This window comes from Xenopus laevis, chromosome 8L (genome assembly GCF_017654675.1).
Source record: "Xenopus laevis strain J_2021 chromosome 8L, Xenopus_laevis_v10.1, whole genome shotgun sequence".
NCBI lineage: Eukaryota > Metazoa > Chordata > Amphibia > Anura > Pipidae > Xenopus > Xenopus laevis.
The window spans coordinates 101,509,510-101,524,781 of NC_054385.1; the positions used below are offsets into that span (position 1 = coordinate 101,509,510).

Here is a 15,272-nt window from a genome sequence, read left to right on the forward strand (position 1 = left end):
AAGATAGAATAAATCCTGCAATTGTCAAAATAAAAGAAAACAAAGTTTAAGCTGTCCTAGAAGGTGTTAGAAGATGCCCCAGTGCACTAAACCTTGGCAGCCAAGCAGATTTTTCCTCCCATTCTTTCTACAGCTGGCTGAAATAAAGTCTAATTACCGATTGGTTGCTATGGGTTACTGCCCATTGTTTATAAATAAGCCCATTAAGATTGTCCAGGTGCAATAGCCCATAGCAACCAATCAGCATGTAGCAGTTAGTGGTCATCTATTTAAAGGCAACATTTTATAGGTTGAAATGAGTTGCACTGCCCTCAGCTGCACTTGGGTAAGCTTAGTGCCCTTTATTATTTTGTCTCTCATTAAGCCAATGCTGTATATGTGCTATTAAGTTTATTAGACAGGGACTATACACTGTCTCCAGAATTATATCCCAAGCTGAGACAAATCACAAGTTTACAAAGCGACACCTATCCTAAAATGTAAGGCCAAACTAGAATTATCATGGCAGAAAAGAGGATTTGGAAAAGGAAACTTTTATTGTTCTTTTACACTGGAACCCGCACAAAACAAATAACAGCAATTCCTGTGTTTTAAGTAACTGCATATCTAGTTGAAACGCCTCCAAAGATCAATTCCATGAAAACAGAAGGCTCAAATCCCAAGTCTTTAGGACCCGATAGGAACAATATCAAATTTATATCACGAGTGGTATACTTCCAAGTACAAAATGTCATAAATACAAAAAAAAAAAAAAAAACCCATAAAAACATTTGCATATTTTTATGGAATTCTAAATAAATATCTAGGTAAGAAATTCTGAAATACTCTCAGCTTTTACAGTCCATTGCCAAAAAATATAGCCACTTTATTTCACTCAAGTAGTGTTGGGTGGCCAGAAACTATAGGGTCGCTGTTATTCCCCCATCATTTCAACTGTAAATATTCCCAACAGGGTAACTAGAGAAAATAGAAAATTAATCAGAACATCTTGTCAGTAAGTGGTAACCATAGAATCTTATAACCTTAGAGCGGCGGGAGGTCTCAGACACAGTAGCACGGCTATGGGTCTAAAACTTCTCACCTTGAAAAGAGCTAATAAAGGAATGCTGTAGAACAGTCTAACATTAATCTGATATACATATATACTTGTATAAAATACTTGTACATGGAATGAACCTGGTGCAGCAGTCATAAAAGCTGCTTTCCCCTGAGTGCTGATTATAATAATAATAATTCAGTGCTTGTCGTTACTTTTGATGATGGCTGAGTTTATTGCTTTTGCAAACCAGTTCAGCAGGCTGCGTCCCTTGCAACCGGGAAAGAGAAGAGGTGGGGGACTGCCACCCTCGGTCCCTTGTCTTGCATTCGTGATAAAAGGATAGAAAGGTTAAAGGCGGGATCTTTTGGAGGGAGGTGTGATGGCAGAAACTCTGTTATGAGAGACTTGTAGACCCAGCTTCTGAGCCTCAGTGACAAAGAAAGACTGAAGGCGAATTGCAGTTTTGGCTTCACTGCTGTTGTGGTGGTTGTATTCAAAGCAGTTGGAAAACATCAACTGGACATCATCTATGAACTCAGCTGGAAATAAAAAAAAAAATTATATCATTTAAAAAAAGTTTTACATTTCTTTCAAACGTTATTATAAATTCGGTTCAGCGTTCTGCCACGTTTTCAGGATTCAGTATTGAGCCAGATATTAGCGGATGTTTGGAGTAGGAAAAAAGAAACACCAATTAACCATTTATATGTTAAAAAATAGAAGTAGAAGTTGGAAGTTTGTTTATATTGATGTTTTACTTAAAGGAGAACTAAAGTATAATCACTGGAAAGTGACAAAATGCAGGCACCTCCCTCCCCCAGTGATTATAATCCATTAGCTGATACCCGGGCCTGTGGTCCTTTGCTAAAAACTGCAAAAGCCCGATGTAGTTCTGTAGAAGTTCCTCATTGCCATCTTCTTTGGCTTCTTCCATATTTTCTAAGCTCTGGTCTTGGCAAATGAGCTTCCACTGAAACACTCTAGGCCAATGCAGTTTTCTGCAGGAGCACCAGCCCAGGATGTTTGGGTAAGTCATAATAATGACTGGGGAGCCTAACATTTTACCTTAAAGGGGGACTTATCTTAAAATGAAAATTTAATATGAGCTTTATCCTACTGAAATAAGAAACGGATTCACTCAAATAACAGATTCCAGTACAAACAAAATGTAACAAAATAACTGCCTTTTGCAAAAATTCTGCATATAGAGAGACTATATATGTCTGGTGATTTTAATAAGTGATCTCGAATACATCTTCTATGCAAAAGGAGCTCCCCAAAGAGATATATTGGATCTAACGGTCAATGATTATATGACACCCAACTGCTGCATGAGGAGAGAATGAAGAGAAACAGATGGTGAGAGAGGAATAGTGACAATAAACTAGATTATTTCATAAACAGTACAGAATTTTTAATTACGGCATAAGAACGGACATCTGTGTACATAGAGAAGAATATGTGATATTTAGTTGCCCTTAAAAATGACAAACATAGAAGCATCTGACTGAGGTATTCTAGGCACAAAAACAGAAATTACAGCTAAATGCAGTGGTTTAAAAATTTAAAAAAAATAAAAAACTCCCCAAGACATAGTTCCAGATTTTGCAGGTACTTACATGCACATTTGTATTCACATTTGTTCACTTTTTCACGGATTAGATTTAAGGCAATAGGTCTCTGGATGATATCAAAGTAATCTGGAACCTAGAATAATAGATTTTGTGTTAAATGCTGCTAGCTCACCCCACCAATTATATGAATTAAATTGGATCCCACACAGGAAATCCCTAATGAACCACAAGCCACATGAAGTATCACCTTCAACATACCTGAGTTTTAGACACCAGTCTCATGAATGGCCAGCTGTCGTCATGCCTCACCAGCTCTACAACCAGCTGCTCACAAGCTGATAATTCGTGTACACCATGATGCCTTCCTGAGCTCCTCCGGTTTCCTTGTGCCAAGGAAGAAGTATCTTAAGGGAAACAAGTCAAACATGTAAGCGTCATCTGTACCAGACGCAGCTTACAGTATTTGTACTATCAGCCAACACAGGGTCTATCTCCAGAAAAATTACAGTAACTCCTCTTTTAATCAACAAAAAACTAGAAACGTTCAACTACATTTTTGTTGGAACCACATTTACAGATTTTCCAGTCTTTTAACTGGGTTGAACTAGTGACCTCCAGTCCAAAGTAACAAAGTTAGCTTAAAGTGATGCCAACACTAAAAAACTACTTTAAAATATGAATGTACATTAAAAGTTACCTACAGGCCATGTTGATTGTTTTTTGCTGAGAGGTTTGTTTTTGTAAGTTATTGCTAGTTAAAGTTTCTAAACCTGACTGTTTTGTCAACCTGACTGTCCCATCTCAGCCTGTCGAGATTCTAATGTTAATGGGCTCCTGCTGCACAAATATGGCAGCCCCCTCATACAGGAACATGGGGCATCAGACAGGTAATGTAAAAGCATTGTGCAAATACTTTATGGCATGGCTTTAAGTTATAAGCAGCTTTCAAAGGCAATATTATGATAGATGTAAAAAAAAAAAAAAAAGGTTAATTTCTGGTGTCAGTATCTCTTAAAAGGGATACTGTCATTGTCATTTTTTTTCAGTTAATAGTGCTGCTCCAGCGGAATTCTGCACTGAAATCCATTTCTCAAAAAGAAATATATTTAATTTTGAAATCTGACATGGGGCTAGATATATTGTCAGTTTCCCAGCTGCCTCCAGTCATATGACTTGTGCTCTGAAAACCTTCAGTCACTCTTTAGTGCAAGCTGGAGTGATATCACCCCCACCCTTTACTCTCCAGCAGCCTAACAACAGGACAATTGGAAGGTAACCAGATAGCAGCTGCCTAACACAAGAGAACAGCTGCCTGGTAGATCTAAGAACAGCACTCAATAGTAAAATCCAGGTCCCACTGAGGCACATTCAGTTACATTGAGAGAGAGGAGAAGCAACAGCCTGCCAGAAAGCAGTTTCATCCTTAAGTGCTGGCTCTTTCTGAAAGCACATGACCAGGCAAAATGACCTGAGATGGCTGCCTACACACCAATATTACAACTGAAAACAAACACACTTGCTGGTTTAGGAATTAAATTTTATATTATATTGAGTGAATAAGTTGCAGTGTAAACAGTGGAATTTAGAAATAAAAACTACATCATAAAAACCATGACAGAATCACTTTAAAAGGTGAACAACACCTTTAAATAGGTTTAGTATGATGTAGTTAAAAAACACTATGGTGTGTGACAACAACAATCTTTTTTTTTTTAGTCTGGCAGTCCTGGGCTACAACTCCAGATTTCCCATAAGAAACTGATTGTAATTTAGAAGACAGCGATGAAGTCTTGCATATCAAAAATAAAATCCTTTAGGGATGCAGTGTCTCCTTAAAGTGTCAGCTATGCAATCATAATATGCTGATAAGTGACAAACCTGGTGGCACAATTATGTTACATAATTATGTTGGATAAGAATCTGTTAACATACACTTCCCCTCTTTCTTGCCTACTTTTCTACTAGAGTAGCGTTCTCTGTATCTCTTTCTAATGTTCATTATTAGGGTTTGGGTAGACTGGCAGATTCGGGGAGATTTAGTCGCCTGGCGACTAATCGCCTCTTCTGCGTGGCAACAATCTCCCCGAACGGCTTTCGGTCTGCTTGAAGTCGCCCGAAGTGGAGGAAACTTCGTGTGACTTCGGAAATCGAAGCGCCGCGAGTGCATTAGCGCAGGCGATTCTTCATTCAAGCAGACAGAAGGCAGTTTGGGGAGATTGTCGCCACGCAAAAGAGAGGATTAGTCGCCAGGCGACTAAATCTCCCCGTCTGCCCCAACCCTTAGGTCAACTTCTGTAATTATTGATAGTCTGAAAAGTTCAAATTCCCGAAACTGGGTTACATACATCAATCAATAAAATGAAGTTCCAAATGAGAAAAAAAAAACGAACTGCAGAAGAGTTGCAATGGGTTAATGCAGCGGTGCAAAAATGTATGATATATATCTACACACACTTACCTCCAGATAATCGCTTTTTGCCTCTTCCTTTGGGCTCATTCTGAGAAGGTAACAAACTTTGTGACCTTGGCCTTCTTCCAGGTGGTGTTGGCTCATTGGAATCCAAACTAAACGGACGGAAAGCAAAGGGACTGCTTGCTGGAGTGTTATCTGCAGATTTCTGCAATCGTCCTCTCCCTCTGCCTCTTCCTCTGCCCCTACCTCGTCCTCTGCCATTTACAGTAACCAGCTCTACAAGGGAAGAATTGGGGGAAACTGCATAGGCTGGGGAATCGAAAGCAGAGAGGCGGGATGTAGGTTCGAGAGATGGTGCAGAACGTGCTTTTCTTCCTCGGCCACTACCTTTTTGTACAGGCTGTGCATTTTTGGGTGTGCTTTGCTTCCCTGTTTTTGGCTTGGGGCCTGCTTGTTTGCCAGCTGCTTTTCCACCTCTCGTCTTCAAAGGCAATTGAACTTTGGATCTCCCTCTTTTTGGGGGCCTTCAATGTAAACAAAAAGCCAATCAGTATTTTTCTCCGGTACCCAATACAAAAGCATGCTAGCGTTCTTCTAGATCTGCCAGAATGACGATGACAAATTACCTTTGGCAGAAGGGAATGCTACTGTATACTGGCTATAAACATTTAACACAACACTACTACAAATATCAAAAGAAAAGTAAAAGCACAACTATGAAAGACCATTGGTTAGAATGCAGTTCATGCCTGTTTGGCTTCTCAAATAGAATCAACCTGTTACATATATAATAAAACTGCCAAAAGTGTAGTTGTGAACTCCATCCTTCAATTTTTGTGCCAACAGTTTGGCTCAGAATTGTGTACTCCCCTCCCCCAACTCCTGCGCCAAAAGTCTGGCTCAAGTTTGTGTACTACTCTCGTCCAACTTCTGTGCCAAAAGTCTAGCTCAGGATTGTGTACTTCCTCCTCAAACTCCTGTGCTAAAGTCTGGCACCTTTGTTGGCCAGAGACAAGTGGAAAATTACTTTAAAACTTAATTATGCTACAAATCATTAGTAGTGAAAAAATGCACCCTTCTTCTTCTTCAGACATTTCATCTTCCTCCTCATTTTCAGATTCAGCGTCTTCTTGCTCCTCTTCCTCCTCTTCTTCCTCCTCCTGATCTTCGTCAAGTTCTTCCTCTTCTTCCACATCGCTATCCATTGAATATCTATGTCTGGATGGCAACCTATGGGATCGTTGTTTGGGATGACACTCTGGACAAAACCAGTCTCCTTCTGGAACATACTGTAAGAAATCATGATTTAAAGGGTGCTGCATCTAAATATATTCATACTGATAAACGTCACATAGAAAAACATGCATTTTGACCAAAAATGATTTAGTCACTCTACTTTTCAGAATTAAACTTAAATTTTAGTACGTTATAGAAAAGGGCTGTCCAACTGATGGATTTTTATGGTCCCCAGTCTGCTCATAGGCAACATAGACTTTACTGTATGGCATTAGTTTATCATAATCTGGCCCTAAAACATGCTATATGGAAATAATCGGCCCACTTCATGCAATATATGTTATAGAACATCCTACAGTTTTCATTGGTCTCTAATATAGTTTCGGAATTATTCGCCTCTCTCCATAAGTTATGTTTTTATTCAGGCCCTCACTTGCTCAAATTCCAAATTCATTCAAACTACTGCTTGGTTGGTAGGGTAAATATATACTTGCAACCTAATAGCTGCTAAAATTGAGAGCTACTGAAAAAAAGCACAGAAAAGAACAGAAGTCTTTTATCATTAGTGTGGCTTTAATTTTTCATCAAAGCTTCCAGCAAAACCAAAAGTGTCACCTCTTTGTAAAAGGGTGTTTTTGACAATTAATAGAGCAGCTTTCCAACCAGAGACAACCCAAAAGGGGGTGAAAGAAACAGACCTAGCTTCTGGTATTATAGCTTTAGTAACCCCCTTTTTTTAAATTTTTGGGACAAATCGAGAACCAAGCATTTTGGAGGACTATAAACAAGAGCAAATTAGTTTTACTTTTTTATAAGGACAAGAAACAGATTGAAAACTATATTTTTTATTAACTTATAGGCAAACTTGAAAATAAGGAGTGTGCGGCTGTCAGCTCAGGGAGAATTTATGCCCATTCACCACCTCAGCGAATGTGTTGATGGCCTTAGGAAGGGCTGGGAAACAATTTATAGTAAAGGTTCTGAATTACTATTGGCCCACATATCTAAGAATAAAAAGGAAGTGTAACTTTTAAATGGAAACCATAATGTTAAATATGCCCTCAGCTGAACTTACTTTAAGTTTGGGCCTAACACAGTAGATATGGTGTCCTCTGTCACAGCCATCACATAGCACCATGCTTTCTCCATCTCCTTTCTTACGGCACACCTTGCAGCGTGCATTGAGAATAGAGCGGGACCACAAAATGCTACGATCCAGAGTGGATAAGTGAAGGAATATTTGAGATAAGCTCCCAGATGACAACAACGACTCTCTCCAGCGGTCTAATACTGTCCTCTGGACACGGCCACTCTCACTCACATCTACAAAAGGGAGAGACATTCTTTGAAATTAACACTTTTCAGTTTCACTGGAAACAAATCGATATTGCAGGATAGTGGTATTTTTCATCCTAATTTTAGCTGCTGAAGACTGCATATTTTGAACAAATCATAAGTCACTTGTGTATAATTATGTAGGAATTAGCATACACAGATGCAGACAAATTATCCTTCATTTACTCACCTACCATTAGTGCAATGTTAATGGTCTGATCCATTCATCTGCAATTTAAACCAAGTTCAACACAAGCGATTAATGTTATGATAAACAACACGGTATTGTTGTGCAAGACATCCAGGGAATTGAGACAGAATCAAGAGAACAATTTCCCAAGCAACTAGTGACTCAGCACAGCTGCAGCAGTGGGGGTCCTCACAGAGCAAATTAAGAGCCCCAGTAAAACGAATTACACGGGCCTTCTTGGAAAGAGAGATCTAATAACAGTGCTGTTGGGTGTGGCAGCAGGCTGAGGTCTTGTGATAAACAAGGCTCAAATTGCATGTGATAGTAAGCAATGATTTGCAAGGTTGAAGCTTATGAATCACACTGAACATATCTGCCAGCCCATGTGTTTTATGTGGCAATCTTAAGACTGATAAAACTTCTATATTTTACACTAATTAATGGGGCAGACCAGCTCCAGGTGCTGCTAAGAGGGTCATATATCAAATTCATAGAATTAAATAAATAAATTAACTAGAGTTTGCAACCAGGCTTTCTGAAAGACTACTGGGATACACAAGAGGGAGACAAACAAAAATGAAGGTAAAAAAACACAAAATAGAAGGCAATAAAAAAAAAAATTATTGTTGCATTATTTTTAGGGTGAACAATGCCCTTAAAAGTAAAAGTAACACCAAAAAATTAAAATGTTTTAAAGTAATTAAAATATAATGTACTGTTGGCCCTGCACTGGTAAAACCGGCGTGTTTGACTCAAACTCTACTATAGTTTATATAAACAAGCTGCTGTGTAGCCATGGAGGTAGCCATTTAAAGCTGAATAGGCACAGGATAAACAGCAGATAATGGATAAGTTATGGGATTCTTCAGAACGTATCTGCTATCTACTGTGTCTTCTGTGCTTGAATGGCTGCCCCCATGGCTACACAACAGCTTTTTTATATAAACTATAGTAGACTTTCTGAGTCAAACACACCGGTTTTACCAGTGCAAAGCAACAGAACATTAAATTGCCATTCATTTTAAACACTTTCATTTTTTGGTGTTACTATTCCTTTAAAATGTATACAACTGCCTTTGCTTCCACTTAACAAACCTGGCTTTATTTACTAGAGATGTAGAATTAGAGTGAGGTGAGAGGTAGAACGCTCACACTCATGACGTTACAAACGAGGACCAGTAATGAGATGGTGCCCCCTATATCCAGTTAACTCTCAGACCAAAAAGCTGTCAAACTGTTCAATCTGTTAGCCTACTGTAAACCTATTGTCCCAAGTCTGCAAGTTAACCCTTTTTACCCTCACTGGGTGGCTTGCAGTGCTTCAGATGTTGACCTACCACTCCCAGCATTTGGAATGCTAGGAATCATAGTTCAACATCTCCATATCTGGAGAGCTTCCAGCTGTCCACGAATGAAAAGATGCAAGGAACTACAGAAATCAAAGGAGTAGAATCATAAACGTGCAAGGGCACCAACAAAACCAATACAAGAGCTCCAAAATAAGAAGCACTAACAATATTAGAACAAGTAGCAGATTTTAGAAATTATTCCATGTGATGTACAAACAGCATCTTTCTTGCCAATTCCATTCATACGTACCATCTTTCTCACTGTTTTGGTCTTCATCTTTCTTCTTTTTGTCATCTTTCTTCTTTTTGTCTGATTTTGCATCTTTTTTAGTATCCTCTGCATCTCCTACATAGGTACAATAAAGTTAAAACTTGCCCACCAGTGTAAACTTGCCAGCCCACACAACAGGTCCATGTACAGCCCAATCATACATAAGTCTAGTGACAATTACAAGTGAGAGTGCTATAAGGCATGCTGCAGAGAGGCAAAATGGAATGTACAACTAATGGTATAAGCAGAATTAGCTCTATTTTGGAGCAGATGTCTTGTGGAGCAGACAATTCACTTAGAAGCACAGACAGAAAAGAACATGTGAATTTTTCAGATACACTTACCAAGAGGAGCCTTCAGATATTTGCGTTCTACTCCCTGCTCAATCTGATGCAGCGCACGTGCTAGATATCGCACAGCATTATTCACTGGTTGGGGAGTGTTGGTACTTGTGGATGTAGCACTAGGAGTATCATATTTCAATGCCAGAAGCCTGAAAATAACCATGTCACAAACATTACAGGCCCAACTAATACACTAGACATGCACACAGGAAATTTTCCAATTATATCGCAAACAGCACAACCTTTTTTATCAAAAGAAATACTACTAAAGTGTTTGCAATTAAAAGGGATGTAAAAAAAAAAAAAAAACCTATCTCCAATATGCTATATTTAAAAAATGTTTCCGTTTTTATAAGAAACCTGACTGCATGCAGTGAATTTTTCCCTTTGTTTTACTTGCTCTGGCTGCTGCAGATAGACGGTCCCTAACTGCTCTGTAAGGAAACCATCGTAGTTTTAGACTGCAGGGAATCAATGTGCAGGGTTATTTTAGGTTTTGTTTGCTTAACCTGGATAGCCTTAGCCGATTTCTATACAAAACAACCCCTGCACCTTCCTTCCCAGGCATGCAGAACTTGGCCCGTTCTGTTGGTTTCCCTGAAGATGGTGATCATGTAGAGATTCGTATCTGCAGCAAGTCAGAGCAAGTAAACAACAGGAGAATTTCACTGCATACAATTGGGTTTTACATAAAAAACTATTTTTTTTAATTGAAGTATACTGGGGATAGGCTTCTTTTTCAGTATAGAAGAAAAAATGGTTTTATTTTTGCCTTTACATCCCCTTTAAGCAACATTTTACCAGCTGTTTTGGCCAATTCAGCCCACTATATGTGTTGCCAACATGCTTAAAGATCTGCCTATTCACCCACACAGAGTCTGGGATTGTAGGGTACACGTACCTATATAAAGTCACAACATATCAAGCAGCTATCCAATAGTAAAAGTTGGCCCAGTTTTTGGATGATGCCACGTAACTATCACCATGGACATCCAAAAAAGCAGGAAATTGTGATTTAACAGAATTAAAGATGTGATGCACTGATCATTCATGATAATCTCCTTATACAACAACAAGACAGTGAAAAGGTTTTTTTGTTTTCGTTTTAAAGCAATATAACATCTATACCTATCTTTAGCGCTCTGCTTTATGTCAATTTCCATTTCCTCCAGTTCATGGTTTATAGGTTTTGTCAAACCATTTTCCTTTGCTTCGTCGTTCAGAATTTCGTATGTGTTTTTTTCAAGAGCTGCCCGCCACAATTGCCTGTCTGGTACCTGCTCAAAAGTAGGGGAGAGTATTCATTTTTATTATATCTATATCCATTAAATTAAATCAATTGATTTGATTTTACATTTTTCGAAATTAGCTACAAAATATGCAAAGTAAATGAATACCTTGACGGCACCCAAGGTTCCCTGATAAATTCTGTCTTCAATGTCCAGAATGAGGTCACAGAGTCGAAGTTCAAGCTGTTTCTCGCCAGATACCGGTAAACTCTCAGATGTATTAAGAGACCTTCCGCGACCAGGCTTAAATTCTAATGTTGGTGGAGTGTTATCTGAAAGAAAGCAACAAAGGTTCTTATGTGGTCTTTTCTTGCACTAATATTTCTTAAACTGGACCTGCCACCCAGACATAAAAAGCTGTATAATAAAAGTCCTTTTCAAATTAAACATGAAATTCGATTTTTTTTTTCCTCCTAAAAGCATTCATGGCTATTGTAAACTCTTAAAAATCTCAGCTGTCAATCAAATATTGGCTGCTCCTCCTCTATGCCTAAGGCATGTGGGGAAAGCAATTACTTTCACTTTAAATTCAGCACTTTCTAGATGTCACTGCTCTCCCCACATTCCCCCAGTTCTCTTAACCATGTAATTGTGTACTCAGGGCATGGGGATGGACATTGTGTCCCCCATTCTGGTGCACAAACAAAATCCTGATGATGATGCAAGGCTTGCCTTAAAGGGATACTGTCATGGCAAAATGAATCAGTTAATAGTGCTGCTCCAGCAGAATTCTGCACTAAAATCCATTTCTCAAAAGGGCAGATTTTTTTATATTCAATTTTGAAATCTGATACGGGGCTAGACATATTGTCAATTTCCCAGCTGCCCCAAGTCATGTGACTTGTGCTCTGCTAAACCTCAATCACTCTTTACTGCAAGTTGGAGTGATATCACCCCCTCCAATTTCCCCCCCAGCAGCCAAACAAAAGAACAATGGGAAGGTAACCAGATAACAGCTCCCTAACACAAGATAACAGCTGCCTGGTAGATCTAAGAACAACACTCAATAGTAAAAACCCATGTCCCACTGAGACACATTCAGTTACATTGAGAAGGAAAAACAGCAGCCTGCCAGAAAGCATTTCTCTCCTAAAGTGCAGGCACAAGTCACATGACCAGGGGCAGCTGGGAAATTGACAAAATGTCTAGCCCCATGTCAGATTTCAAAATTGAATATAAAAAAAAATCTGTTTGCTCTTTTGAGAAATGGATTTCAGTGCAGAGGCCTGCTGGAGTAGCACTATTAACTGATGTGTTTTGAAAAAAACATGTTTTCCGATGACAGTATCCGTTTAATAACAGTGTCCACAAAATGGCTCCTGTCTGCTTGCTATAAGTATGAGTTCCCAGACTGATGGAAACAAGATTCAATTAATTTATACAGTTAAATTAAAGTTAATTTTGCTTGACTAACATGATAAAATAGGATTTGGAATATTTTTTTTTGGCTTTTTAAGCAAATGCGGGAATGCCTTACCCATCTGGAATACATTACACAAAATTCAAACAATATTACAATGACATAAAGTAACAGTAAAAGTATTGAAAATATCATGTAGTGCTGCCCTGCACTGGTAAAGCAGCTGTGTTTGCTTCAGAAACACTATAGTTCATATAAACAAGCTGCTGTGTAGCAATGGCAGAACTGGAAAAAAGGCTATATGGCACAGGTTAAATAGTAGATAACAGATGTTCTACAGAGCTTATCTGCTGTGTAACCAGAGCCTTTTCTCCTTTGAATGGCTGCCCCCATTGCTACACAGCAGCTTATCTATATAAACAATAGCAATGTTTCTGAAGCAAACAGCAGTTTAAGGCTTAGTCCACACCAGGCGGTTCGAGATTTAGCGCCTGACGACTAATAAACTCTTCTTTGAGGCAACTAATCTCCCCGAACCGCTTCCTCTTCTCCTGCGCCGGCTGTAATGAGAGTCGCCTGCGTTATGACACACGCTGCGCTTCGTTTTCCGAAGTCGCCCGAAGTTGCCTCACGAGGAAACTTCAGGCGACTTCGTAAAACGAAGCGACGCGCGAGTTATAACGTAGGCAACTCTCATTACAGCCGGCGCGGGAGAAGAGGACTAGGCCTTATCAGTGCAGAGCAACAATACATTATATTTTTATTACTTTAAAATACTTTCATTTTATGATGTTATGGTTCCTTTAAAGTGCCCCACGCAACTTTATATTATCCATTCTACCATTGCTTAAATAAGATTAACTTTCAGCATACAAAGTGATAAGTATTCAGATAGAGTAGAGACACTGTACACACCAAAAACGATCTAATAAATGATCCTTGAGTTGCAGCAAACACATACACTTGCTGTATATTGATGAGATAAACCACTGAAAATGTTCTCTGCACTACATATGCTTATGGAATGTCATATATGTTTAAACATTTGAGCTTGCAGCCTTTTGCCAGAACAGCTTGAAGGGCAGCACATGCCAGACCCATTTAAAGGGTCTGGCAGTTGTTATGAGCTGTTAGGAGGCCTTTCAATACTACTACTTCAAAGTCTCTTTCCTGATCTGAAATTATTTATTGTCAGGGGATGAAATATCCCTTTCAAAAGGCTACTATGCAATGCCCAGGTGTTTCATGTCTCTAACGTTAGCATGTAACTGCCTTACAGAATTCTATAAACAGTATCCCTGTTCAGATGAACATATGCTCCTTGTTTTCTTCTTGCAGGTCCCTTGATAATATCAAAAGCTTGGATGAAGGTACAAGCAAGTATTTTGGGATCTGCAGTCTGAACAGCTAAAAATGCAGCTGGGTGCCACCTAGTGGTAGATATGAGAACAGCACTAGTGAAAAAAGCCCTTGTATGGGGCAGGGAGACTAAAATGAAATAGCCAAGGCAGTAGCTAATAGACAAGACTTGCATGAGTCTGTGCCAGCTGTTTCTGTATTATGAACGGAGATGTTAGCGCACACATTATTAAAATTTAAAAACACCATGTCGAATGTTAGAATTAATTAACAAGGAATACAGTGATTTAGTACTAAAAATGACACCTCAAAACAACAGCATCCCTTTAAAAGACCCGACTACAACGGAGTGCATACAATCACAGTAAGAAAATGACTGATAGCCTTGTTCTACTCAAATAACTGCATTCTGCAGTTAACATATCTAAAGATCAATATAATGTTATTATTAATTCAACTTAAATTCCCAGGACAATGCACCATGTCTTCTTGTCCCCCTCACACACAATTTCACTCATAATATATTAGACACAGAATAAGAAAAAGGGTCAGTATAATAAGGGAAAACGCTCTGTTGGATTTTACCTGCAATGTTGAATCGATTAACTGGGAAACTATCAAGCCTCTGGCAGATCTTGCTTTTTTCCTGTACCAGTGTTTCTTTTAAGGCACTTTCCCTGTGGCCCCTTGTGTTCAGGGCTTCTATGAGTTTGTCCAGTTGCTCTGTAGAACTGTAGTAGCACCAGCGATTTGGTTTGTTTATTGGTTTTGGAATTTCAGTCTCCTTCTTGTTCTCCTGGAGTGGAGATGTAGATTCATGGCCGTTTACTCCAGTGATGTCCTTGTGAGGTGTTTCCGGTTTAGAAAATGGCTGAGGCTGCAGCAGGTCCTCCGTGAGATGAGAATAATCCTCTTCTAAAAAGAGTCCAGGCACAGAAAAGAAAGTCCAGAAGCGCCTGTACCAGCGATCCCTGCCTAGAGGAAAAATGTTGGTGCAGGCAGTGGCTTGCTGGATCTTTTCCACCAATTCCTGTTCGCGTTTAATGTACTCCTGCCGCAACTGCTCTTCCTCTTCAGCGGTCAAATCTTCTCTCTTTTCCAGTCCATCACTATTCTCTTTTCTTTTCTTCCCATCTTTAAATCCCCTCTGGCCTCTGGTTCCTTAAAAAATAATGAATGAATAAATGAATGAATGCATGCTATTAAACACGGAAGTTAACAAATCTTCCTTCTAAAACTTGTATTCAGCTTGAGGGCAGGTGGAAGAAGATGTCCTCGCCTCCCACCATACACGTACATCCAATAGAAGATATCGCTTTGGTAAGGTTCCAATACATATACCTATCAGGGACTTTTTTTTTTTTTTTTTTTACCTTTTCTGCCAGTTGGTCGAGCATCATCTTCATCCTCAGAAGCTGAATCCTGGTCCCTTTGCTCAGCATCTTTGTTCTCAGAGCTGGTGTCTAACTCATCTTGCTCTTCATTTCTGGAGCAAAAGAAGTGCCAACCCAGT

The 15,272-nt window shown here is 39.2% G+C and overlaps 1 protein-coding gene across 3 annotated transcripts in view; it reads right to left on the reverse strand.

Moving 5' to 3' along the window:
- Positions 1-517: 517 nt before the first annotated feature.
- The window catches only part of baz1a.L (bromodomain adjacent to zinc finger domain 1A L homeolog), a 49,090-nt gene continuing 34,335 nt past the window's right edge, over positions 518-15,272 (reverse strand). For 2 of the 3 annotated variants that reach the window (XM_041573322.1, XM_018231150.2), the window contains 12 exons: positions 15,133-15,245; positions 14,345-14,920; positions 11,149-11,312; positions 10,880-11,028; positions 9,752-9,900; positions 9,387-9,482; positions 7,338-7,585; positions 6,101-6,315; positions 5,072-5,550; positions 2,872-3,017; positions 2,659-2,746; positions 518-1,578 (listed from right to left, as the gene is read on the reverse strand). In XM_041573322.1, the coding sequence (XP_041429256.1) occupies positions 1,388-1,578; positions 2,659-2,746; positions 2,872-3,017; positions 5,072-5,550; positions 6,101-6,315; positions 7,338-7,585; positions 9,387-9,482; positions 9,752-9,900; positions 10,880-11,028; positions 11,149-11,312; positions 14,345-14,920; positions 15,133-15,245 (2,614 nt within the window). In that variant the 3' untranslated portion in view covers positions 518-1,387. Of the gene's footprint in view, positions 1,579-2,658; positions 2,747-2,871; positions 3,018-5,071; positions 5,552-6,100; positions 6,316-7,337; positions 7,586-9,386; positions 9,483-9,751; positions 9,901-10,879; positions 11,029-11,148; positions 11,313-14,344; positions 14,921-15,132; positions 15,246-15,272 lie in introns of all 3 variants that reach the window. The other variant, XM_018231151.2, reaches the window with a different exon arrangement.